This window comes from Marmota marmota, unplaced genomic scaffold, assembly GCF_001458135.2.
Source record: "Marmota marmota marmota unplaced genomic scaffold, marMar, whole genome shotgun sequence".
Classification (NCBI taxonomy): Eukaryota; Metazoa; Chordata; class Mammalia; order Rodentia; family Sciuridae; genus Marmota; species Marmota marmota.
The window spans coordinates 23,700,010-23,725,039 of NW_025999977.1; the positions used below are offsets into that span (position 1 = coordinate 23,700,010).

Sequence of the window (25,030 nt, forward strand, 5' to 3'; positions counted from 1 at the left end):
TCTTTTGCATCTGTAAAACGGGTACTCACAGCGTTGCTTAGGCTGAGGCTCAAGTGAGCTACCAGGTCATGTGAGACCATATGTTATGGAGCAAACCGTCAGACATACAAGATGCAGCAGTTGTTCCTAGGGCTGACAGTGGGAGCAAAGGTGCTGCTGGCTCTCCCCCTACCTTCCACCAGCTCCAGAGTCACATCACAGAGGCAGGGGCTTGCTCAGAGGATGTCATTTACAAAAGTCACGTTTAAAATAAGGAAATTGCCAGGACCCTGTCCAATGCTGGGCTTTTACTGTCTGAGGTCATCGTTGCTCTTCTCATTTACATTGGACCTGGAAATCCCTGGTTGAGACTGGCCACCTCCAAAGTAAACTCCTTTCTAACTACTAGATTCCAGGCTGCCCTTTCTTTGGGAACCTTACTCAAAGTGCAGCATGAACACCCATAGACCAGAATGGCTTTCAAACCGTCTCATGTAGTTTTTTGAAGGTAGAGAGTATGACTTCTTTCCTTGGGTTCCCACAGGATACGAAGAAGAAGAAGAAAGAAGAAAGAAGAAAGAAGAAGAAGAAGAAAAAGATGGTGGGGGGTATTCTGAGGCAGATAGAAAAATACCTGCAGAAACACAGAAGAGACAGCATGGCTTCTCAGGCTTAGGCATTGCCAAGTGGTAGTAATACTCTTTCCTTCCTTCACCAGTCTTCCTGTCAGATGGCCTCAGTGGTCTCAGGTCAGGGCCATCATTCATTCTCAGTAAACTATTTAATAAGTACTTCACTTTCCACTGGTGCAGCCCATGACAAATCCACAGGAAATAAGAGCCACCAGCAGCGATAGGATCAGAATACTTTAATAAGATATCAGTGTCAAAATACATTTCCTTATAAAGTTAAGCTCCCAGACAGTTATAATGTTGTCAGTAGGAATTTGACAATATAATAATGTTCATGAAAATTGTTATGTTGACAAGTAAGGTTAATGTGAAGCTTGGAATATTTTTCAGACTGTTTTAGTAAACTGCAAGGGTAAAATGCCCTTAATGCTGAGGCAACAAACACAGGAAATCAAACACCAGAGTTTACATGTCGGTAACCCTTCAAGTTCTGCCGCCGTGTGTCAGATGACACTGTGCTGCTCAAGTGTGACTTAGGCAACACAGCAAGTGGGTAATTTTCTCTTAGATTTCTTTTGAAAGCCAATATTTGATTTTGGCAATAAGTCCCTTTGAGCTTACCAAATTCTTAGCTGGATGTACTTTGTGTTGTGTGTGTTTAGAAACTTTTTATGGTACCCAAGACAGAAAAGTTCCATGTTGATTGGTATTTAAAAACCAAAAGGTGTTGTCCCTCTTGCCCAGTGAGTTACAAAGTGCTCTGGGAACACTATTTTCAGTGCTTCCTACCTATATATGTCACTGCATGTGACAGAGACCTCAGCGAGGGCCTGAGGCTAGGAGCCATCCCTGGAGGTCCAACTGCTTTCCACCAGCAGGGGGCGCTGCACTTTGGCCTTGCAGGGCTGTCTGCCCATAGGCTTGAGTGAGGGGCATAAGGCTGGGGCTGGTGAGGACCTGCTGCCCCCGCCCCCACCCTTTGGTACCCTCTCTCAGTCCAGCTCCAAGGTCATGAGCTAGGAGGATGTGGACTGGGTCACCAAATCATTTTGAATCCTCACTTGTTTCCATGAATTCCCATCGAAACCCTTTCATGGTAGTTCTGGAAATATTCTAATGTGCCGCATGAGAGACTGTTAGAGTCATCCATAGCTCAGTGCACTTGAAGGGCTAGCAACATAACCTTAAGAAAAGTTAAAGCACTTCCTCTCCCTTAGCATTCTCCCCACCCCCACCCCTGACATGCCATCAGACCCTCTGGCAGCAATAATAATACATACATACATACATACATACATAATACATAGAGAACATGAGGAGAAGACAGCTTGCACGCTCCCACTTAATGATTCCACGTCTTGGATTGTTTGTCACACCTATGGCATGTCGAAAAAGCAAAAAGCCAACAAAGAGAGATCTCTAGCAGTGTTAGTACAGGCCTGTGGGAGTACTGTACAATTCTGCAGCGCCAGCAATGCGGAGAGAAATAACATTAACAGCTTCAAAAAAGATCTTAAAGTGATTTTGTGAGCAGGATTCTATTTCCGTTTCTAAGTTTTTAGATATTACAAAGTACCCATATATACGATAAACACTTAACCCAGATATAAATTTTCCTTTAAAAAACTCAGTTATGCTTTTGAATAATAATAAAAAATCCACCAGATTGGGGGTGGGGGGAAACACCAAACAGTTTAGGAAAAGCCACACTGTGCAACTTTTACAGGTAACCACATATGTTGGAGTTCGCCCTTCACATTGCTTTTTTTTTTTTTTCCCATATAAGTCATATCAAAATTAGAGCAAAGAGTCAGCTTAAAAAGAAAAAAAAAAGAATGAAATTTACCATATGGTGATTAATTAAAAAAAAAAAAGAAAAGAAAAGAAGGGCTTTGAGAGAGAGAAGCCACAAACAAGCTTGGAAAGCAAAGTCCTTTTTCTCTTTGGCAACAACAATAACAACAACAACAAAAAATCTTTTTTAGTTAAATGGAGCCAAAGCTTTCCCTACAGGAGGGCAGACATACAGCAGATTCATTAGTATGGACACTGTGTGTGACAGAGAAACCTCCGGGTAATATAAATTAGAAGTAATCGAAGGCAGGGAGAAAAAAAATCTTATAAAATTTAAGAACATTTTAATTGACAGCAAAAAACATAGCAAGTAAAACAACTGTGTATTTTAAAAATAAGGATAATAAAGTGAGCATCTCAGAAAAAGGCCACTGCTTGGTGACCTGGGCAAACTGACCAGGTAAGTACATCTTGTAAAAAGTGTGCTGGTGTTAGAGATACCTAGTTGCAAACACAGACGCAGGGTGAGGCCGGTGGGACGGCGTCGGCAGCGGTGTGCCCAGAGGAAGCCCTGGCTCAGGTGGCCTGGTCCAGGGCTCTGAGGAGGTCCCCTCCTTGCAGGAGTGTGGAGCTTCCTGGCACGGGAACATTCACCTCACAGTCGTATCTGGTCAGTTCGGGCAGCAGGTAGGGCTCAAACGAAGGCCCAAGCAACCGGCTTGCCATGCCTGCAGGAAGGTTTGGGATCATATTTTAAAGGCCTAAATCAAACACTGGCAAAGCATCCGTTCCATGACTAGCAGGGAGGAGAAGGGCACGTGCAGAAGGAAAGGAGTGTCTCCAGTGTCCCTGCTGGGGGTCGGAGGGGGCAGCCCTGACTTCACTGTGCTCCTTCAGCGCTCTTTCCAGGACCTACTCCCTGCTCACAGGATGACCCAGCAGAGAACGCAGCAGCTTCCAGACTCAGCAGCACTGAGACCCCCTCAAAAGAGGGAAGCAGACCGCACACAGGCAGGGCTCTGGGAGGAGGAGGGTGCGTGGAAGAGGGTTTGGGAAGAGCCCCAAAGATTGCTGGCCCCGTGCCCACCAGGCACTGGCAGCAGGGAGGAAAGGGGTTCAGAACCTGTAAGACCTGTGCCACAGGCACGCCCACACGTGTGCAGGGTCCCTCTGCAGATCCAAGGGTGCAAAGACCCCATTCCTCCTTATCCCTGGGTCGCTCTCCAGATGAGTAGAAGGACACAGGGGAAACAGTCACAGGCCACCCCAGGAGGGGAAGGCTTGGGCACTGCGGGAGCGGCCCTGCAGCTCTTCAGCAGCTCTTTCCTTTCCCTTGGCTTATCTGGAGAGCCTCATCCCCTGTGGCCACTCCCTCCTGGACCTGCTGAGTCAGAGCCCTCCAGGGCCCATGCCTCCCTCCTATGCCCACAGTGGGGTGGTACCAACAGATATTCGCTCACCACCCCTTGCTGATTTCCCCTCTTCTTTTATTAGTGTTCAGAAATGACCTGAGTTGAAAAGATGATTTCCCCTTGATTCCCACATTCAAGGAATAGTCACTCAACTTGATGCATCGCAAATCTCTCACTGAAACTTCCTGGCTTGCCTGCCAACCAGCTGATAAACAGCAGAGCTGGAATTCAAGCCCAGGGCTGTCTGGGGCTCTGCAGCCTGGGGCTACGAGCATGAAACTGTAAGTTTTCCAAACTTATACTGCTGAGGACAAGGGTCTGGTATGTTTTTCTAAAACCACAAATTCTGTTCATGCCAAATAGAAACCTCCTTGTTAAGATACTGTTTCCCATCTATGTTTTGGCAATTGTAACTGAACCTTCTAGAAGACAGTCCACTGGTGACCTCTCCCAGAGCTCCAGGCCATCCTCCTGCCATCTGTTTTCAGCTCCTGCCTGACCTCAGAGTGATGCTCCATGTGCTGATAGGGCTTTGAGCACTACAGCAGTAGGAAAAACCGTGTAAAAGACACAGGTTCTGGACTCTCAAGAGCCCTGAGGTGATCTGATCGCTGGAGGGTCCTTTCTAAATCTCTGTGGGCAGATGGCCTTCAGCCCCTGCACCTATACTTCTAGGGAGGGAGAGTCCATGCCTCTCCAGGTGGCCACCTTTCCACGGCAGCAAGCTTTTCCTTGCACAAAGCCAAGATCTCCTACCTGGTGATGTCCATCTCCTGTCTTTGTGTACCCCGATCCCATGCACTCTCCTTAACTCTCTCTTCTTTAATAGCCCCTCCTGCATCACAGCTTCTGGTCCTTCACCTCTGAACACACACTCTGTCAGTCTTCCGCCTTCAGATCCAGCCCCTTGGGGTTTGGATTCTTCCCTTCGGCTCTCTACCCTGAATCTATGTTAGGTGTTTTGATGTGCTTTACCCATTTTGGACCCACCCCCTGGGGGTCCTCGCTGGTCAGAGGCACTGTCGAGGGAACTGTGCAGAGAGTGCTAAACCAGGGTGTGTGAGCTTTGAGAAGGGGCTCTTTGGGCAAGTCATTTCCAAGCACTTCTCTGTGCCTGGCACCGAGCAGGTCCTGAAAGAAAGGAGAGAGGTGGTCTTGGCCCTGGGAAACCCAGCACTACAGTGGGCTGAAGAATCCCATGAATGGTACCCAGCATGGCACCAGGGGACATCAGGGACTCTGTGAAGGCAATTGTTTTAAGTTTTCCAAGTGCTAAATTGTTCCATGAAGGCAGCTGTTCCTCATCTCCCTACCCAGTCAGATCTCCCTGCACATCAGACCCTAGGAGGGGCACCAGCTTCTGAGGACGCACCTGACACCTTGGGAGTTGATGGCAGGCTGTAGTTCTGGTACTGGGAGGCACAGCACTGCAGGGGGAACCCACTCTTGGTGTTCTCCCTGGAGCTTATTGCAGATGGCGGCTGCGGTGGCGGCAGGTGTCTCAGGGGCTGGCCCAGGCCCCTCATGGGGTTTTGAGTGAAGTCATCTGAAAGACCAAGGCCGGAGAATGAAAGTGTTAGCATCTGAGGGAGGGAAGGGGCCGTGAAGTCCCCAGCAGCACTTTTGTTTCACAGAGGTACTCGGAATCCCAGCCAGCCCCTGGGACTGCAGAGCCCAGAGACTGCCAACAGCATCAACACCGGCCCGTCCTAGCAGGGCGCAGGGAGCAAGTGAGTGGAGGAAGCAGGATGGACCCTGAGTCCCCAGCCCTCCACCCAAACCCGCGGCCCAGGCCTGCTCACCAGTGGGGCCTCTTGCACTCGGGGGTTTGTCAGGCATCAAGGGGCAGTTCCCACCCCTGAGGCTCTTCATGCGTTTCCACATCAAATGGGGATTGCTGCCGCCTGGAGGGTCCCCCTGTGTGTGGGAAGGGCAGATATAGGGAGAGGGATGGAGATGCCCCCACCCCGCTCCCCAGGGCCTGGACAGGCACTTGGAGGTGCTCACAGCAGGCTCAGAGTCACCCACCAGCCTGGCTGAGGACTGGGGTGGGAGGGTGCCTATAATGCTGCCAGTCAGAGATTGCTTACCCCACTCGTGTCCTGGAAGGCTTGCTCCTCACACTCCAGTTGGCGCTTCAGCTTGAGCTTGTTGGAGAGGGCTATCATGGCCGGGCTCATCGCGTCTGGGCCCCGAGGCCCGAAGCCCTTTGCAGACCTGCCAAGCCCAAGAGAGTGGGCCGTGAGGTTGTCTAGAGCCATGCTGCTCGGTGCCTTCACCTGGACCCAACTCTTTTATGACTGGGGTGACTTGCAGACCCAGAGGGCAGAGTGGCAGAGGGGGCTGCGTACCTGGAGGTTAAGCTATAACTCAACCTCCGTTTCTTCTACCTGGCCAGATGCTGAATGGTTCAAGCCACTTGCATCACCTCCACATGCCTGTCCATCTGGGCTGCCCTCGGGTGTGGCTGCCCATGAGGTGACATTAGTCCCTAAGGGATTTCTTTTGCCTCCATCTCTCCCCTGCCTAAGCTGCTCGGCTCCCTCTTCCTTCCCACTGAAGATCAGCTGGGATGCTCTGTGAAGGTCACGTACCCCATGGAAGCAAAGTCACATGTCAACCACTGAGACTTAGCGAGCTTCCAGCTGGTTGAAATGGGGTTTATTGGAGAGATTAAAAGATGCCGAGAGAAGGTAAAGTTGGGGCTCACGTGGTCAGTAGAGGACACTGCAGTGGGAGACTTGGGCCATAGGAAGGTTCTCAGAGTTCAGAGAAGGTCTAAAGGGATCAGAGGCCTGGGGGTTGGAGATCTCTGGGGCTCCATTTATCCCATGGGTGAGTGCCTATCTGTCCCTTCCCTGCCCAGCCTAACCCCAGCAGATGCAGCCAAGGGTCTCTGCCACTGACCTCATCTTGAACAAGGAGACTTGGGGCGAGGCGATGGGGGGCCCCAATGGCGATGCCCCCAAGGACTCAATGTGCTGATCCCCAGCAGGCCACTTTGTGGGCCCAAAATGTAATGGTGGATCTGGGGGCCACTGTGTGTTGGATCTGCCCCCCATGGAAGAGAGAGGGGTGCTAGCCTGGCCACAGCATGGTGGCAGTGACCCCTTGTTCCTGGTGTCAAAGAAGATGGAGGACATGGGCCGGTGCTCGGGCTCTGTCTTCTTGTTTTCCAGCTGCTGCTGGTACTTGTCCAGGAGGAAGGGGCCGTGCGAGGCCACAGGGGCCAGAGGCTGGAAGATGCTTGTCATGGCGCTGAAGCAGTGCTGCGGGGCGGGCTGCGGGCTCTCTGGCAAGCATGGCTCTTCCGGGCAGATGGGGCTTAGCTGGAAGTCCTCCCCATCCATGGGGATGTAGGGCGCCAGAGTCTCCAAGTCCAGCTCATTAAAATCAGTCTGAGGAGAGAGAGCAAGGGCACTGCGGCTCAGTGGTTGGTGTTATTCCAGTCCCTCGTCCCTCCAAGGCCCCTACCAGAGCCACTCATCTCAAGCAGGACTTCATCATGTTACTCCCCTGCTCACCTCCAATGGCTCCCCATGCAAAATACTCAGACTTGGTCGTTTAATGAGAAAGGTCTTTGGTCAAGGGTCATCAGCCTTTCTATGTTATCCCTCCATCTGGCTCCACAAGTCTCCCGGTTCACTAGTGTCACCTCCACACCCAACCTGAAATGCTCTCCATTCCGCCCATTACAATCTGCCTGCCTTCCCAGTCGGGGAAGCCCCACCCCTGTCATAAAGCTGTCCCTTCCTACTCCAGCTGCAGTGGTCACCCCTTCCATGTCTTCCTGACACACTCAGGCCTGTGGTTCACAACGTGACTCCTGGGGATACAGGACAGCTTGTCCTCACCTCCCTCGTATGACTGGCACAAGCCTAGGCATGCAGTATAGGTGCCCAGGGTACATCTGTGGAAGTGTATAGCCAGGCTCCAGGGAAGGGGGACTTTATTCCAATCAGCAGGTATGTGGAGGCCACACTTAGGTTCCCAGTGTCAGGAAGGGACCCACAAGGAATACTCATGCATAGTTGCAGAAAGAAGTACCTTCAGGGACTGACCCCCTCACTTGGGAATACAGCTTAGCAATGGTCACAACTATAGGAAACAGCACAAGCAGGTAGTTCCAGTTATTTTGTGGAACAGATGGAATGTCTGCCAGGCAGGATAAAAGGGGGAGATCTGGATGAATAACTCCAGACAAATGGGGGAGTAATGATTTTCCCTGGGGTTTTATTAAACACACACCTGTCCACCCACCTCATCCTTTTATGTTTGTGCAAAAACATGAGGCCTTATGAAGCTGTGTATAAATGAAAGTTTGTCAATCAGATATCATTTAAAAATGCATTTCAAATAAAATGACAGATTCTATGATGAATGTATTTGGGAAGGGAGTAATTGTCCCCTATGATTAGAAATGTTTTGTGAATCTGGATGAGCTTTTGAAGAGGATGGCTTCCTTAAAGAAAGGTTCAGTGTTGTAGTTTTGGTTTGCATGTGCAAAAAGAAAGTTACCCAAATAAGTAGAAGGTAAATAAGCTGAGAGTTAAACATGGACGCTCTGGATTTAACACAGGTAGAGCAGAGGACAGGAGTTGGAGGTGGGGTGACCCTAAGCCCCCTGTCCCTTCACTCATTTTAGGGACCTCAGCCAAATTTCCCCAGTGGTCTTTGAAAACAAGAGGATGGACAGGCATCTTTGCCACTCACCAGAGAGCATGCATGCACACCACTGTGTCTGCTGCATGGTGACCTACCTGGGTGCTGCACTGATCCTTTGACTCTGTATCCATGGCAAAGAGCTTCTCTATCACTTCAATCTTGAGGTCATCCCCCAGAGATGAATAATAGTCTCCAGGGCTGCTGGGCTGGGGATCAGGAAGAAGGGGGACTGAGTCAAGGACATGGCACTAGTCTCCCCCAGAAATCCAATGTGGAAGGAGAAATACATTCCTGGACCCGCTCAACTCTCCTCCACCAAGTATTTGTAGAGGGGCTATTGATGAGCCGTGTGAATTAGATCAAGTCGCCAACCTCTCTGAATACCAGTGTCCTCACCACAAAAAGTTCCTATCACTTTACGGAGTGTCTTGAGAAGCAAACAGGATAAAGGCTGTGGCCAGTGGGGTTCTGCAACGGCAGCCCTACGACCTGCATAGGGACAAGCTGGGTGCTCAAAGCTCTTTAAGGAATCGCCATTTTGGTGGGGGTGGGGAATGGATACCAACAGTCAGCCAGCAGCTCTAAGCCCTGGCAGGTGAATGGCCACGTTCTGGACTCTGTGATAACTGAAGGAAGAGAAGGATCGTCCCTTCAGCCATCCTCAGGAAGAGGAGCCCTCCCTCTCCATATTCTCGCCCAGGGGTGGGGAAGCTCACCGTGGAGCAGCTGCTGCTGCTGCTGGTGGCACTGGGGGTGGTGCTGCCCAGGGCAGCCACCTGGGGCACGGTGAAGGCAGGCAGACTTCCAGCTTCGTTCTGGGCACCATGGCTCCTCAGCTCTGCAGCCCATGGCTGGCCTGGGGGCAGGATGGCCTTTCTATAGGGGGACTCCTCGGGGTTCTGGTTCCCTGTGGAGGCAAGGGCCTGCTCAGCTGAACTTCTCTACCACAGGCACCAGGTAGAGGAAGCCGAGAAGGTGCACAAAGGGGCCTGAAAGGGTCTTGAAACCTGCCTGGGGCTCAGCCCTCAGTGCCCCAGGTGGATCATGGCCTCTGACTGGGGCTATGATTCAATGCACAGATTCCCTGTAAAGGGAGCAGGCTCTTGGAGCAGTTCATTTTCAAACTAAACTTATCCAGAGCTACTTTTCCTGAAAAGCAATCCAGAATATAGAGGAGGAAGTGATGGCAGAAGTACTGGGCCACTGGCCTCAGGATTTATTACCAAGAAACAGGGGCTACAAAGTGTCTGGTGCAAGGGCCCACTTGCCCTTTATGATTCTTTGAAGTGATTCTCACGTGGCCTCTCAAGAACACACCCGAGAGGGAAAAGGTGAGCAGAGCCAGGGGTGGTGATTCTTCCATCGGCCACAGAAAGGCCAGGGGAGGGCGACTACCTAGAAAGGGGGGCTTCCCAGGTCCCCTGCTAGGGTGTCTCCAGGAGGGGAGCAGGGAAGGGTCAGGAACGCTGGGAACCATATGACTTGTATCCCGGGGAGACAGGCAAACATTTTAATCAAGTTGGGCATTTGAGGGCTGACTCCTGGCCCTTCTGGAATTTTCCCTCCCATTATCCCAATTTAACTCTCCCTCTAAACAAGCCGGCCATCCTTCGAGGTCTAGGAGGGGATCCACCCTCTCTCTGGGGCAATGTCCACATCCCCCCAACCCTTGCTCGACTCTCCCTGCCTGTGGTGAAGCAGCGGCTCTCATGACCACCTCCCTCAGTACTTCACGAGGGCAGATTTAGGATGGTCTTGGTGGCAAGGGCACATATGCTTCTTTCATGTCCTTCAGAGCCTGGCTGCTGACAGATGATAGCAAGATGTTGGGGGAGGGCCAGGGACAGCTCTGGTTTAGGAAAAGCTGTAGCTGGGAAGGCCTGTTTTGGTAAGAACCATCCCTAGTCCCAAGAGGGATGGGCTCAGCTCAGCTGAAAGCACCCACCGAAATCCAGAGAGATGATGGCATCTCCTGGGGTGGGGGCCAGCTGGGCCAGCTCTTCGGGCTCCTCCTTCAGCTTGGTGAACAGGAAGTTACTCTTCTCAGATACCTCGCCACTATTGTCAAAGATGCTGTTCATGGCCATCAGGTGAGGCTTGAACAGGGATTCAGTCTGGTCCATGGAGAAAACCACGTCGTTCTTCTCAATCTCACTAATGGGACAAGAGAGCCATTGAGACCTTCTGCATTTTCCAGTAATATCCTCTGGCTTCCCTAGGCACACAGAAACTCTGATAGCCACGCCTCTCCGACTAAGTGATGGGCAGGGACACTGGCATTTTGTGAACAGCCACACAATGGAGGCCTGTGAGCTGTGGAGGCAGTGAGGGCAGGGGCATCCTGTGTACACGTGCACCTGTTTGGGGTGCTGCCTTAGACTGTGTTGAGCTGGGGGGGTATGCAGGAGGGTGGACACTTTTGCTTGTTTCACCCTCACAATGACGTTTTCAGGTATTCTTCCCACGCACTGTAGAGGGAAGTGGCTAGATCTGCTTTTCCCAGAAAGCACGAACAATTCTCTTGCTCATTTCCCCATTCAGAAAATATTAAGAGACTACTGTGTGCTTTCTGCCTCCCTATGTACCACAGTGTAATGACAGATAAGTGGGAAGGGGCAGAAGAAAATCCTAAGGATCCCAGTTCCTAAGATCTCCATGGGAAGTCCTCTCAGGCTCAAGGATTACTACTGTCAACAGCTCCCAGAGGTGGTGCCCAGGGTTCTGAGAGGCTGGGTGTCCCCATGCCTGTGGCTCTCAGGCACTCCTGCGCACCAGGTCCCAAAGCCCACCAGCCCTCACACACTTACCTCAGGACATAGTTGATGCACATGATGCACTGAGGCTGCAGGTTGCGAGGGTTGTAGATGACTGTCCCTTGCGTCTCTAGCCACACGTAGCCCCCATGCTTTGCAAGCATTCGGTACTGGCCACTCACCACCTGTCCCTTGGTGCACACTAGGGGAGGAGAAAAGGAGCCTGAGGTGAGAGAGGTAGGGGAGTGGTGTGCACCACAGGCTCAGGAGACTCCCCAAGGAGGGCAGGTGTACAGGGGGACAGATAGAACTGGGTCCAAGACAGTGGGGACCAGGGAGAGGGAGCTGGGAGGGAGCTTAGAGATCATCTTGGCCAACTCTTCATTTTCAATGTAGGCAAAGGAGGTTCAGAGAGGGCACAGGACTTGCCCACAGCTGTACAGCTAGAGGGGACCCACTTACTCTGAAGCTTTGCAATATCCTGTCCCCAACCTTCCTGAGTGAGGCTCCTGGACCAGCTCAGCTGTGAGCAGAGTCTAGAGCAGCACCTGCCCTGCTTTCCTCATGGGGTTCAGTGAAAGGAAGCCCCTGCCCTGTAATGCACTCTAGGAAGTGGGGGGCTTGCACACAGCATGGAGAAAGGCTGACCTCAGAGCCACCTTCTGCAGCAGGCATGTCACCAATGCCCTGCTTGTGGATACAAACATGTTGGTTCCTTTGCTTTCATGGCTATCCTCCACCTTTAGGGCCAGAGAAGCTTTGAGGTAAACCCCTCCACTCTCCAGCTGGGGTCCAGAAGGGCCGGGACCCCAGCAGCCCCTACAGCCTCCTCTTGAGCGGTGGAAAGTCCTTGCACTCCTCTCAGCTGCCCCGTGGGCTGCTGACCTGCTTATGGCTTCTCTCCTTTCCCAGGTTATTCTGTTCATTTTAGGTTTTTTTTTTTTCTCCTGTCTAAAATGCATTGAGAAGGGGATCCTGTGTTTATTATCTAAAAACATCGGGAAGGGGCGTCCCATCCTGGCCTGTGCTTGGCCCACAATGCTCTACCTGCTGTCATTGAAAAGGAATTGATAAGTCCCTTTATTCTAATGACTACTACTGTGAGAATTGCTGACGGTTTTCCTACTTGTCCATCTGCTTTCATTCCTCAGGAATGAAAGAATTCCAGCTCCAAAACCCCCAAGTCACAGAGAACTGGAAAGAGGCACATGATGGACAGGCCAGGTAATCTTACTAGTTTGGGGACTTTGGGAAAGGTTTCCTCCTCTGCAAAAGGTATTGATAACAGTAGAAGTAATGATAATAATTATTAGCTATCTGGTATACCACTGTTCATACTAAGGGCCAAACGCACTTGCCTGGTTTATTGGCCACACAAATGTTGTATGGGAAAAGCCACCTGTTTCCCAAAGCTACTAGTATGTATAGTGATCAGGGCCTGTCACCAACAGTTATGTTACACGTTTGCAGATAATGTCACAGGGACCCCCTGGGAGAATATACAGGTTTTTTTGTACACAGAGTCTCTCCATTTCTCCTGGTGGGCTTGTGGGCCCCCTCCCCATTCACTAGCCCCTGAAGTGGAGGGATGCAGCTCGGTTCACAGTAACGCTGCCTGTAAACCATTAAGCTTGTGTTTTGCTTGGCACAGTTTACCCTCTTCAAAAATTTAACAAGCACCTGCAAGGTGCAGGAATTAATGTGACTTACATGAGCACAGTGCTTTGCAGTGTCCAAAACGGTCTCATGAGATGAATTCATTTCTGCAAAGCAATTAGATCAGTGCCTGGCACCTAAGGCACTCAGTGAGGCTCAGTGTCATTGTTACCTCACCAAACAAGCAACATCACGAGCGACCTATGATGACTTCTGTTTCACCTCTGAAGAAACTGCAGCCTGCGCAGATTTGCTTTTGCTGAGAACTACTGAGTAATTTGCTGAAAGGCCTCTTCAGTGGAAACGGTACACAGGATCAGTCTAAATTGAGGACTCCTACACCAAACTCCGTGTGCTTTCCATTTGTAAAAACAAACCTTATTGAGGTTTAATTGGCTTTCTGTAAAAATGCACCCATTTTAAGCACGTAGAGCAATGAGTTTTGACGAATATACACGACTGCATGCCTATCACCATAGTGATGGTAGAGAATTTCCCCGTTATTCCCACAAAGCCATATGCCTCCTGACATTCGCTATTCCCATCCCTGGTCCTAGACAACCACTGATCTCTTGTCCCTCTATATTGTTTTCTTTTTTTCCTAAATTTTCATATGTGTGAAATCTCACAAAAAGAGTGCATACCCTTTTGCATCAGACTTCATCACACTCGCTCCGCAGGTTTTTGAGATTCATTATATTGTTCCAGGCATTTTGGGCTTGTTCCTTTTCACTGATGAGTAATATTCCATTTTATGAATGCACCATCTGGATGTTTGAGTTTTCAATTTGGTATTGTTATAAACAAAGGAGCTATGAACATTTGTGTACACATCTTTGTATGGTTATATATTTTTAGTTCTTGTGGGGGCAACTTTGAGGGCCATCTCTAGATTATCCGATAAGCATATGTTCCTATTATGAGAAGCTGCCAAAGCATTTTTCAAAGTGGTTGTATCATTCTCATCCAATCCTTTATCAAGGGAGGAGATATAGCATCTTTAAATATGAAGAAACTAAGGCTGGAAGGATTGTGACTTGCTTATCTTCACATAGGACAACAGTGACAGAGTCCAGGCTGGGTAACAGGTCTTGTGGCTCCCAGGTCAGTGTTCTTTGACTACATTATCTTGAGTCAAAATCGAGTGGGAAGGTAGAATTTTCTGTTGCCACTGTCCTAAGCCCCCATGGACTCCTTGACCAAAGGAGCAATTGTTGTCTTCTCTGTGCTATCCAGGCTCCCCGGCTACAATGAAACAATTCTTGCACAATTTCAAGTGCCTGGAATTAACTTATTTAGATGGCCCTTAATGCAAACCAAGTTCAGGGTTCTTATTCTTTTTGATTAAACAGTGCAGCAAGCAGAGGTTGTAACTACATTTCTAATAATTGCAGACGAGGGCCTGCTCTGTCCCAGAATATAATTAACACCAGCTTTCTTCTCATTTGCTCATTAATGCCAGCCTTGGTGAGGGGCCTGCTACTTGGTAGCAAGATAGGCTTTTTATGGCCTTTAATCTTGTTTTCCTAAGAGCACATAATGTCCTTATACAACAAAGAGAAGCCAACCCCCAACCCCTCCTCTGAGAGTAATGATGTATAAATTATTAATCCATTTGGAAATGATGGCTTTCAATTATCTTAATCTGGTTGAAGATGGACCTTCCCCGGCCATTGATTGCAATGGTAAGCATTTCCAGGCTGACACATAGACATGTGTCAATTTGGGATCTTAGTGTATAGACCTGGACTCGCCTCAAACCTGAGCCTCCAGTTACTCCACAACATGGTGTGAATGTATATGTAACTTTATTGGCAGTACCCCCTCCCCCCAAAAAAATGAGACACACACATACACCCCCTCTGCAGACTGACTCCTGTCGTAACTGATGCTGACCCAATTTCCAACTCATGTGGATTTCGCTCTGCTGGACATGACCTTGCTGGCTGAATACTGGGCTCTGAGCTCAGGGCAGTGTTACTTGGCTCCCGCTGGGGAAGAAGGGAGCCTGTGATTCTTTTTGGGCTGTGAATCACCTTTAACTGTGCCCGATGCATACACACCCGGATCCAGTAAAATGACAGCAAGCGAACAGAAAACCCAGCAGATTATCCCTAGAGTCAGCAGAAAGCTGATATGACAAATTCTTATCCTGGCACTTTTTACAGTTCAAAGGAGTTCTAATAAGAAGGGGGGAAAAATCCTTGTATATGCTTGGGGACAAGTCATAATTTTTGCTACCTTGGGCGGTAGTACCCCCACCTAAAGATAAAGTATAATACTGTCCTCCAAGATGCCCAGAAACTTTTTACATTTGTCCCCTGCTTTGACTTCCCCCTTGGCTTAGAAGGCTGAGCTTCCCCCCAACTTTACATCTAAAGGCAGAGAGGCCCGGAAAGCCAGATCCCAGGGAATCAGGGGGTCAGCTGGCTAGAGCCAGGCCCTCGGTCCAGAGCCTGCATGCCTCTGCCAACATGCCTCGGTAGCAGGAACCCCTTGAGGACCACAAAAACCTGGGGAACCCAAAGGGAAGGCCGAAGCCATATCCTACATCGGGGGGCAGGTTATGACAGGGGCATATTCATGGGCACAGGGAGGTACTTCATCCTCCCTTCGTCATTCCTGGGTCCCTGAGTAGGACTGGATTTAGGTGGTTGTTTTTCTTTCTTTCTTTCTTTTTCCCCTGCCAGAAAGCACAGAGTGGGAAATTTCCCTGAGATAGTGGGAAAGTAGAGAATTTCTCTGAGATACGATAATGGTCCCTGTTGTACTGTCAGATCAAACACAAAAGCCACAAGGAGGAAACAGAGGGGCCAATTAGAAACCTCTGTGACAATTCAGCAGCTCTTAGCTGCTCTCAACCTTAGCTGTCCTGACCTTGAGAGGGAGGGAGGGAGGGAGGGACAGATATAGGACAGGGACAAATATCTACATTTCCATTTACTTCATTGCCATCAGGGCCACAGAGAATCTTCTCAAACCTCATTCTAAACCATCTTTAATCCTTTGGTCTTCTCAGCATCTCTGTCTACCATACTGTACCAGGCACTATGTGAGATGCCAAAGTCAAAGATATAAGCCAAGGAGCTCACAGTCTCCTTTTTTTCTCCAGAAATAAGATCTCCTAGGGAAGAGATAAATTCTACCAATTTCTGTGGTTCATGGTGGGCCACATACAGCATTATGGGCCAAGAGTCCTTGCTGATGGGTTGTTTGGCTTTGAGGAAATCACCCTCAATCACCTGCACATGGCAAGGTGGAACTGTGAACATGGCCAAGTGAACGTTCTAGAACTACCCTGTCTAACATGGTGGTCACAAGCCAAGTTTGGCTATTTAAATTTGTATCATTTAAATTCCAAAAAGTTCAGTTCCTCTGTTGCACTAGACATATTTCAAGTGCTGCCTAGGCCACATCTGCAGGTGGAACATTTCCATGGCACAGATTTCTACTGGACAGCTCTATTCTAGAATCCTTGAGTTAGGCAGGGTTCCCCAAGCTACAGAGCAGTTTCCATTCCCCCACACCTTGTCACATGGACAGCCTCCTCTAAAGTTATGTTGATCTGGCAGGTGACCTTGTAGAGAACTAGGGCTGCCCCCACACCTGTCTGAAGTGGGTGTCATACTACCTTCCCCTCTGTGGAGCCCCATCCTTCTCTATCCTTCAAGATCCAACTTAGGTGCCCTTCCTTCTTTCCTTAATTTCCCCATTCCTCCTCTTCTATGCACAGATGTTCTTGCATTTATAGCACAAGCCCAAGCTGATTTCATGCTGTCCCAAAAGGTGTACAGAAGAATGCTCAGTGCAGGTGTCATGTGGGGACTGAGATGCAGTGCACCCTCCACTCTCCAAGCTGTAGGCCTTGGCTTGGGTGTGTCTGTTCCTTGGAGGAAGAGTCCTTTCTCTAATGTGCATGGAAGCATTCTATAGGCTAGTGGCTGCCTTGGTTTTCTAATGACTTGAAGGCATGCTATTATGTGCCACACAAGATGGCAGCTATAGGAAGGAAGTGACCCAGTCTTCTGTCTCATCAGTCACACCCCACTGAAGGCCAGATTCTACCAACACAGGGATGTCCCATGGGGCCCTCTTAGAACTTACAGTTCTGGTGACTTTTGGTCATGTTCTCTGAGTCCAGTGCATGGTAGAATTCATAGGCTGAGCGGCCAAGCAGCTCCTCGGGGTGGTAACCAATCAGTTCTGTGATTCTGAATGTTAAGAAAAAAGAAAAAAAGCATGTGAGGAAGAAAAACCACATGAACTTCACATAGCATGTGAGCAGGGGCTCAAGAAGTTAAACCCAGAAGATGAAATAAAAGGTGAATATAACTTGGACTTCCTGGTCATACTGTTTATTCAAGCAACCATCATGTTCAACCTGCAATTGTGGGTCTAGCCAAACCCCTGCTGTTCTGCTCTTCCTGAGGTCATTCTGTGGGGGAAGAATAGCACCCCTGCCCCCGCCATACACACACAAGAACCACTGAAGGGGCTCACACCCCCACTCCACAAGTTTCCAGATAAAGGAATGGAGACAGAGGAGGGCAGACAATTTGCTTGATGTCCAACAAGTGTCCAGGGACAGAGCCAAAGTGAAAGCCGAGGCTCCTGATTACTAGCTCAAGCTCATTCTAGTAGAGGGTGATCCACTTGCAAAGTGGAAATTCTGTGGGCCCAAGTGGGGAAACAGCAGTGTTGGTCTCTGTGCTGAGCACAGAGAAAGGAGGAGTCGGGAGCCCATCTGCACCAAAACCTCAGGGCCTGGATGCTTCTTCTCAGGAGCTGCCCATGGCCTCAGGCATTCTGTGTCTACCTTCCTCAGCTGCTTCTACTGGTCTCTCCCTCTCCCTAAGAAGGGAAGGAGGGCAGGGGAAGTTGGGAGGAAGAAACCGGAAGCCAGGTGGAGAAGTGCACCTCCTTGCTACCCTCCCTGAAAAACAGGAGGCTCTGAAGGGTGCAGCTGTCCCAAAGGCCCCTGCCTTCCTTCTGTTGGGAGTCTGATTTGGGTGGAAGTAGGCAGAGAAAAGACACAATGTGGAGAACCATGAAGAATCACTTTACCCCCTTGGATCTGTGCTGGAATCATCAGAATCAACAAAGCCCTGCCTAAGAGCCACCATGTTCTTGGGCTGATCCCTCTCCCGTGTCACACCAAAATTATTTTTCACAATCTTTGTTATCTCACACATTTTCCCCCTCATTCTCCTGTTTACCTGGCCTATCACAAATTAGAAGTGCTGCTTGAGGCTTGTCATGATGAGCTGCTTCAGACACATGACCTCTAGGTATCAGAGGATGCCCATCGGCATCCACACGGGAATGTAGAACAGGAAGAGGGAGACAGGAAACAGGAAGCAGAGTGGAATCTTAGCATAGGTGGGCTCCCCTTCCCCGGCTCTTCCTCACTCCTGGTTAACACAGAGACAAAGACTGCTGTTTCCCCACTTGGGCCCATGGAATTTCCACTTTGCATGTGGATTACCCTCTACCGGAATGACCTTGAGCTACAAACTGGGTGACCTGCAGACTCAATTCCCCTAAAATAATCTTTCCCTCCTGCATCCCCTTAGTTAAGCACCCACAGAGTTCCATGTTGCCAACCACAGCAAGAGTCAACTGCCTGACTTCCAACATCCCCCACCCAAATCCAGTCTCCATCTTCCAAACAACTTGATTTTCAACTAATCTGCAGTATGCCATTGTGCCATGTGCTCTCTGTTTTGGTGGCCCTGCTGTCACACTTCCCCAGCCCTGGCAAACTCATTCCTGCCGGTAGGCTTTTAGGCCTCTTCTCCTCCAGTTTTTCCAAGTCCTGACTTTTGCATGGCCAGATCAAGAACCTCACCTTCTCCATAGAGCCCTCACCAACTCCTCCAGCCCTCACGACTGTCTCCTCAGTAAGTCCTAAAGGGCATGCAATGTCACCAAGAGCGTGCATTTGACTCTTCATATCATTCTCTGTCAGTCCCTGAACTCAAGGGTCACCTTCTCCTTTTGCCTCCCCTACAATGGAAGCCTAGTAAGTACTTTAGCACCTGGCCAGCAGACCATTTTTCTCTAAGGTGCAGCCGAAGCCTGTCTCTCCCAGCACTGCTAGGAACCTGGCACTAAGCATCTACTTTTCTTCTTTAAGCAGGATTAACAGCATCAACATGTCCTGGTGCATGCACACACAGCCTGCAGCAACCCTCAGGACATCCAATCCATCTTTTCTCTGCTCTGTAAGGTGTCTGGAATTAATGTGAGCAGCAAAGAGGCAAGTTGTCTGCTGGGATGAGACTTGGGAAGTGAGAGCCTTTCACACAGTGGGAAGCTCATCTGGGCTGAGAGGCTCAGGTCTCAGCTCATCGCCCAGCAGTAGTTTCTCCAGTGAGACTCCAGCTGCCCCTTATACCAGGCAGCTGGTCTCGCAGCAGGAGGATCTGTCCCCTCACTTAGCTCAGACTAAAGAGGTCTCTGAGCTCACTGGCAATGACTTGTTTGCTGAAGCTGACCCTGGGGGGAAGCACTCAAGGGCACCTTGGCTTGGTGATGATGAAAGGAGAATAAGGTGGTAGAAAGGTGCTGGCCCTACAACCAAACAGCTTGTCTTTTGAGTCAAATGCATCTCAGGCTTAGCCTGGGAACTGAAACCATTCTGGTGGCCCTGCTAACAACAGCTGGCCATTTATAGGCTCACTGATTTTCCAGATAAGCTGCTCCCATTCCTGGGCAGGGCTAGAATTTTCTAGAGACCCTCAATAATGAGTCTACAGGCATTCTAGGAAAGATATGATTCTATTTCCTGGAGGAATTAAATTTCCTTTCAAGATTAGAATCTTTTAATTAAAAATGTTCAAAGTAAATATTATAATCAGCTTCATAAGATGTTTTTCTAATCTAATTAACGTAATATCCATTGAAAGGCACACACACACACACAATGGGCATGTTTTAGAAGTGGACAAACAAACCTAGATTTCAAAATTGCCAGATATCTTCTTCCTAGCAGCTGTCATTTATCTTGTCAACTAAAATAAATATTTAATGTCTCTTTCTTCATTCCTTTAAACAGACTACTGTAAAAACTGGGAAATACACATATCCCGAACACAATTGAAGAATGTTCGAGTTGTCAGGCTTTACAAAGCCAGGAAACCCCAACTTAAAGCTAATGGTCATTTGCCCCCAACTGCAGGCACGTCGACGCCGGGCGGGAAGGTTAATGAACCGAGCTTGTTTATAGGATTGGCTACTGCAGCACACAGGGGCCTTCCCCGCTCATTTCCCGGGGCTCCGGACACACCACCAGAGCAGGGCTGTGATAACAATTTCATCTGCAATCTCCATCAGGGCAGGGAACCTTTTTTTTTTTTTCCCTCCTTCTTCCTAATTAAGGATGCTTAACTCACAGGGGAAAAAAAAAATCAGTTTGAGTTCATCCACAAATTTCAAAGTCAACTCAGTAGGATGGCTCTACTTTAAGGAAACAGAGCTCTTAAGGCCTTAATTCCCTAGATTTCAACAATAAGGACGGTGAGTGCCCTTTCATCATAAAGTAGACCAAAGACTCAGTGAGGGGAGATGTAGACAAAGAAGACAGCCACACTGAGACAGGAGAAGGAAAAGAGAAAATAGGAAATATGGAGACAAAAGGGCGGTTCAGCTCTGAAGTTACTGTTCCCCAAGTAAAGGAGGGGGCCAGGCCACTCCTGAGTGAGAAGTGCCTGTCAGTGGGAACAGAGTCATTCATGGTCCCTCAACTGCTCTTCTTCCTTAAAAAATGTCCAGAAGCTCCATTCAAAATGGACAATCTGTAGCTGAGGAAGAGGGAGGAGATTATTTTCTGAGTGCCATCACCTCAAGAGACAGAAGAAGTCCAGCCACAGGCTGTGAGGGCTCGTTCTCCTCCCCAGCCGGTGACCTCCATGGCCTGTCGGTGTGGCCAAGCAGTCAAACTGCTTGGCTTCAGATGCCGCTGCCTGTAGGCAACCAAGGTCAGGCCACAGCTTTTACCCCTGTCCCCTACACAGGGAAGGCTCTGCTAGTAAACTAAGCATCTAAACAAGATGACTAGAGAGTATTTCAATTATTTAAGAGGACAAAAGTTTTAAGTGCTTTATAACTACCTATTTTCCAGAGAATGCATTTGCCAATAAATACTGATATTAAATTCTTCCCCGTCCTTCCATCCTTCTGGAAATGTGTGGTGTGAACATTTTAGTCTCTATACACACTTACAAGCGTTGACACTGCATTTCCTTAGTAATATCTAGATTATTCTTTTTTAAAAATTTTTATTATTAGCTGTTCAAAACATTACATAGTTCTTAACATATCATATTTCATACATTTGATTCAAGCGGGTTATGAACTCCCATTTTTACCCCGTATACAGAGTGCAGAATCATATCGGTTACACATCCACGTTTTTACATATTGCCATACTAGTGTCTGTTGTGTTCTGCTGCCCTTCCTATCCTCTACTATCCCCCCTCCCCTCCCCTCCCCTCCCATCTTCTCTCTCTACCCCATCTACTGTAATTCATTTCTCCCCCTTGTTTTTTTCCCTTTCCCCTCACTTCCTCTTATATGTAATTTTATCTAGATTATTCATTAGCTCAGATTTCAAAGCCTGTTTGTATTAATAAATTTTACCCAGATTTTGTTTGATTTAAATGATAGTCCTAAACCTTTTGTTTTCCTCAAATATTGCCTCAGTTACATGAATTCTATGCAGTTAATGGAAAGTCAGTTTTTCTTTATTATATCAGGTGTGATGGGTCACAGGGGGTTACATGGGGTGAATTTATACACAGGGAAGTAGCCCTGGCTCAGTCCGGGACTGATCCTGCCCTGAGTGCCAACAAATGCCATGGCTGTCTGTCATTATCCCAAAACCTATGAACAGTAAGAGGAAATTTGCTTTGAACTATGAAAAGTGAGAAGCAGATCATACAGAAGGAATAATTTTTGAATTGAGAGGTCCATTAAACTTTGAGATAACTTCCAAAGAGAATTTATAGAGTTGCCTCTTCTAGGGAGTATTTCATGCTGCCTAGATGAGACAGAATAATATAAAAGCATTTCTTATTCAAACTCTGCTAGTTCCAGAAAGTCAGCCAAGCAGACACAGATGTACCTGGAGAGCATTTGATATTCCCTCTACCTTAGGGCCTAAAGAAGCACACTACACGGTCTTACTTAAAATATTCAGAAAACAGCTAAGGAATAAGAATGCAAGAATACTTAGAAGAGACTACACAGGAAAATAAAATACATGTAATACATTACTTTGAAAGATCACCTTGAATTTAATATGGCACCCACCCTCTAAAAAGTAGCAAAATTATTTATTAAATGTACTCACTAAACAATGAAAGAATATTATCTTTTACTATTAATTTGCACAAAGCCAGACTATTTTATTCTCAGACTTCAAACTACTTTCCAGCTATCTTGATATATGGTATAATATTCTTTATTGATATTCTTCTATGATCCTCTATTCTTCCCTCAATTTCGCTATCTTCATTATTCCTGAATTTGTATAAAATGAATTCATCATAAGACTTATCCAAATACACAGGACTTAGAATGCATTCATTTGAACTCTTCCCACTGTGACTCCTGGTTTTATTACATCCTATACTGACTTAATCCATCGACAAAACAGGGTTGTCCTCAAATTCTCTATCTGTAAAGATTAAAAGACCCTCTTTATTAACTTGAAATTTTAACTGTAATTTTTATACTTATCCTTCCAGTGACACTGGATCCTTTGTACGTAATTCTGTTTTATAATTTATTTCTAAGCTACAAGAAGACTCACAGAACTCACAAAAATCACAGTGGGGTAAACTTTGCTCCAGTCTCCTTGGTGAGTGGCTCCGTGTCCTTCACAGTTACTCTCTTTTGCCACTAGATGGCATCTCCACGAGAATTTAAAGAACTCACCCCATTTTAAAGTTAAATTACTTGGAAACAATTTTGTCTTTCTTTTAGGTGAGTGGGATGTTTCATTTTATACCTCTCACTGTGGTTTCATTAAGTTGCTTCTCTCTCAAACTCTAAACTCTTGGAAATCGGGAATAATCTCTACTACTTCTTGGATATAATAGTCTCTTGAACAGGGTTAGATACAAAGCAGATGCTCAATAAATAGCAGTTCATGAATTGGTTACTCGGTATTTTAGGAAAGAGTGTAATATTTACAGTTGAGTCATGATTATACTTATAATCAAGACATTGTTTTTTCTTTAACTCACTATGCAACTTGAGTCCCCTTGTCTAGAGCAATAGATCATAAATAAGTAGAGTGTCTCTAATCAGAAAATCTGAAATCCAAACGGTGACAATGTGATATTCAAAAGTTTCAGATTTCAGAAAATCTTGGATTTTCAGATGAGGAATGCTCAACCATTAAAGTCTTTGCAAACATTCCAAAATCTAAAAATCTCCAAAATCTGAAATACTTTTGGTCCCATGAATTTCAGATAAGGGATACTTAATCTGAATGCATAAATGTGACTGACATATAAGTTGTTTTAGACTTTTAAATATATTTGCTATAACTCAAATAATTAATGCAAGACTTCATATAGCTCTCTGACCCTTTATTAAGGGGAGGGCAAATGCACTTTGAATCATCTACACGCCTTTGTTCAGTATCAGACATTTCAGAATAGACTCTTACTGGTCCAATTCATTTTGGAAACCTGAGAGTGCAACACAAGATCAGAGTCCTCTTTCTTCTCTCTCTTTTGTTTTTAAATTTAATTTTCTCCCCTTTCCCCCTCTGTTCTCTCTTCTCTTTTTCTATTTGACTCCTTTCTTTTGGTTTGTTTCTGTCTGTGGTCTCATTACATCTAGGTAAAGTGTCAAACCGCCTCAAAAGTGATTTTGTGGATTTGAACTGCTTGACTTTCTTCAAATTCTTGTTCACTTTCCTTATGGGAAAACAATCCCCTTTGGGGGAAATCATAGCCCCTCCTGTGTCAGAGGTCATTAAACTAAGTTAATTCTCTGATGCAAATGGAGCCCTGTCCCCCATTCACAGTCGTATGTAGGTGTTGGTATTTTAAACATCTGTCTCACAAGGGTGTGTGCGTGTACATGCACTTCTCCCCATCCCAATGCAAAAGTGAAAACAAAACAAAACAAAAAACAACAAAAACTCAAGTCCTCATCAAAGCAATTGAGAAATAACACTTAGGGATTAAGGACTTAAAATAGTCACTTCATAAACTGTCTAAGCCTTGTCCGTGCCCTTGTTAACTAATCTGCTAATCGGTTAAACACAACTTCTGTGTGGCACAGCATTCTGTATGTTTACATGCTTCTACATTCTTCTTTGCAGCACCACTGAATTCAGAGTTGAGGCCATGTAATTAGGTTCCTTGAAAGGCAAGATTTTGCTGAAAATGCAAAGTATCCTACAGAACTTAGAAGTGACATCTCTCTCCACAGTATGAGTCACAAAGCCCTAAATGACAGGTTCCTTTAAGCCAGTATCTACTCTGCCCACCAGTCCTAAACCAAACTGAGATGTCTGGCCTGGTGTGTCTCCCCTCTGTGTATGTTTCCCCTTCAACAGTTTTAGGCACCCAACTTCTTGTGTTTTGTTCCCTCTTTTTAATCCAAAGGTTAATGCTTTTAGAAAATTACCTGAAACTCATTCAAACCAAGACAAGGAGTAATGGATTAACACTGAATTATCCTTTTTAGGGGATTTTTCCTCCCTCACTTTAGCAAGAACATAGTCTTGAGCCTTTTTTAAAAAAAAAATTTATCTTTTTGCTATTATCTAGGGATGGCAGCTTGTTTTCTAGGACAGTTGGGTTTTCCCTGCAGTTTAGAGTTGCATGATGACTGTGCTTCACATACAAGGGCCACCTCCAGGGTTCATCATCTCCAGCTATGTGGTTGCTCCTGAGCTATATGGCTGAGGTATCCTGAGCACCACTTCACCTCAAAGTAATGACATGTGGACTGGGCACTGGGATTTCCCATGTCAACTCAGAAGACCATTGAGGCAAGAACTGCATCTGATAAATACCTTACCCAGAGCACGGATTCCTCTCATGCCTGCCTTTTGAGCAGTCTTCTCTCCAATCATTATTATCACCAACATTTTTTTGTCCTCACAACCGTAGCA

The 25,030-nt window shown here is 47.3% G+C and overlaps 1 protein-coding gene across 2 annotated transcripts in view; it reads right to left on the reverse strand.

The window, feature by feature from the left end:
• Positions 1-832: 832 nt before the first annotated feature.
• Epas1 (endothelial PAS domain protein 1) overlaps positions 833-25,030 on the reverse strand; it is an 82,526-nt gene continuing 58,328 nt past the window's right edge. For both annotated transcript variants that reach the window (XM_048804446.1, XM_015479705.2), the window contains 10 exons: positions 16,996-17,102; positions 11,290-11,437; positions 10,428-10,636; positions 9,199-9,389; positions 8,578-8,688; positions 6,725-7,215; positions 5,908-6,034; positions 5,620-5,734; positions 5,190-5,363; positions 833-3,133 (listed from right to left, as the gene is read on the reverse strand). In XM_048804446.1, coding sequence (XP_048660403.1) covers positions 2,982-3,133; positions 5,190-5,363; positions 5,620-5,734; positions 5,908-6,034; positions 6,725-7,215; positions 8,578-8,688; positions 9,199-9,389; positions 10,428-10,636; positions 11,290-11,437; positions 16,996-17,102 — 1,825 coding nt within the window. In that variant the 3' untranslated portion in view covers positions 833-2,981. The remainder of the gene's footprint in view (positions 3,134-5,189; positions 5,364-5,619; positions 5,735-5,907; positions 6,035-6,724; positions 7,216-8,577; positions 8,689-9,198; positions 9,390-10,427; positions 10,637-11,289; positions 11,438-16,995; positions 17,103-25,030) is intronic.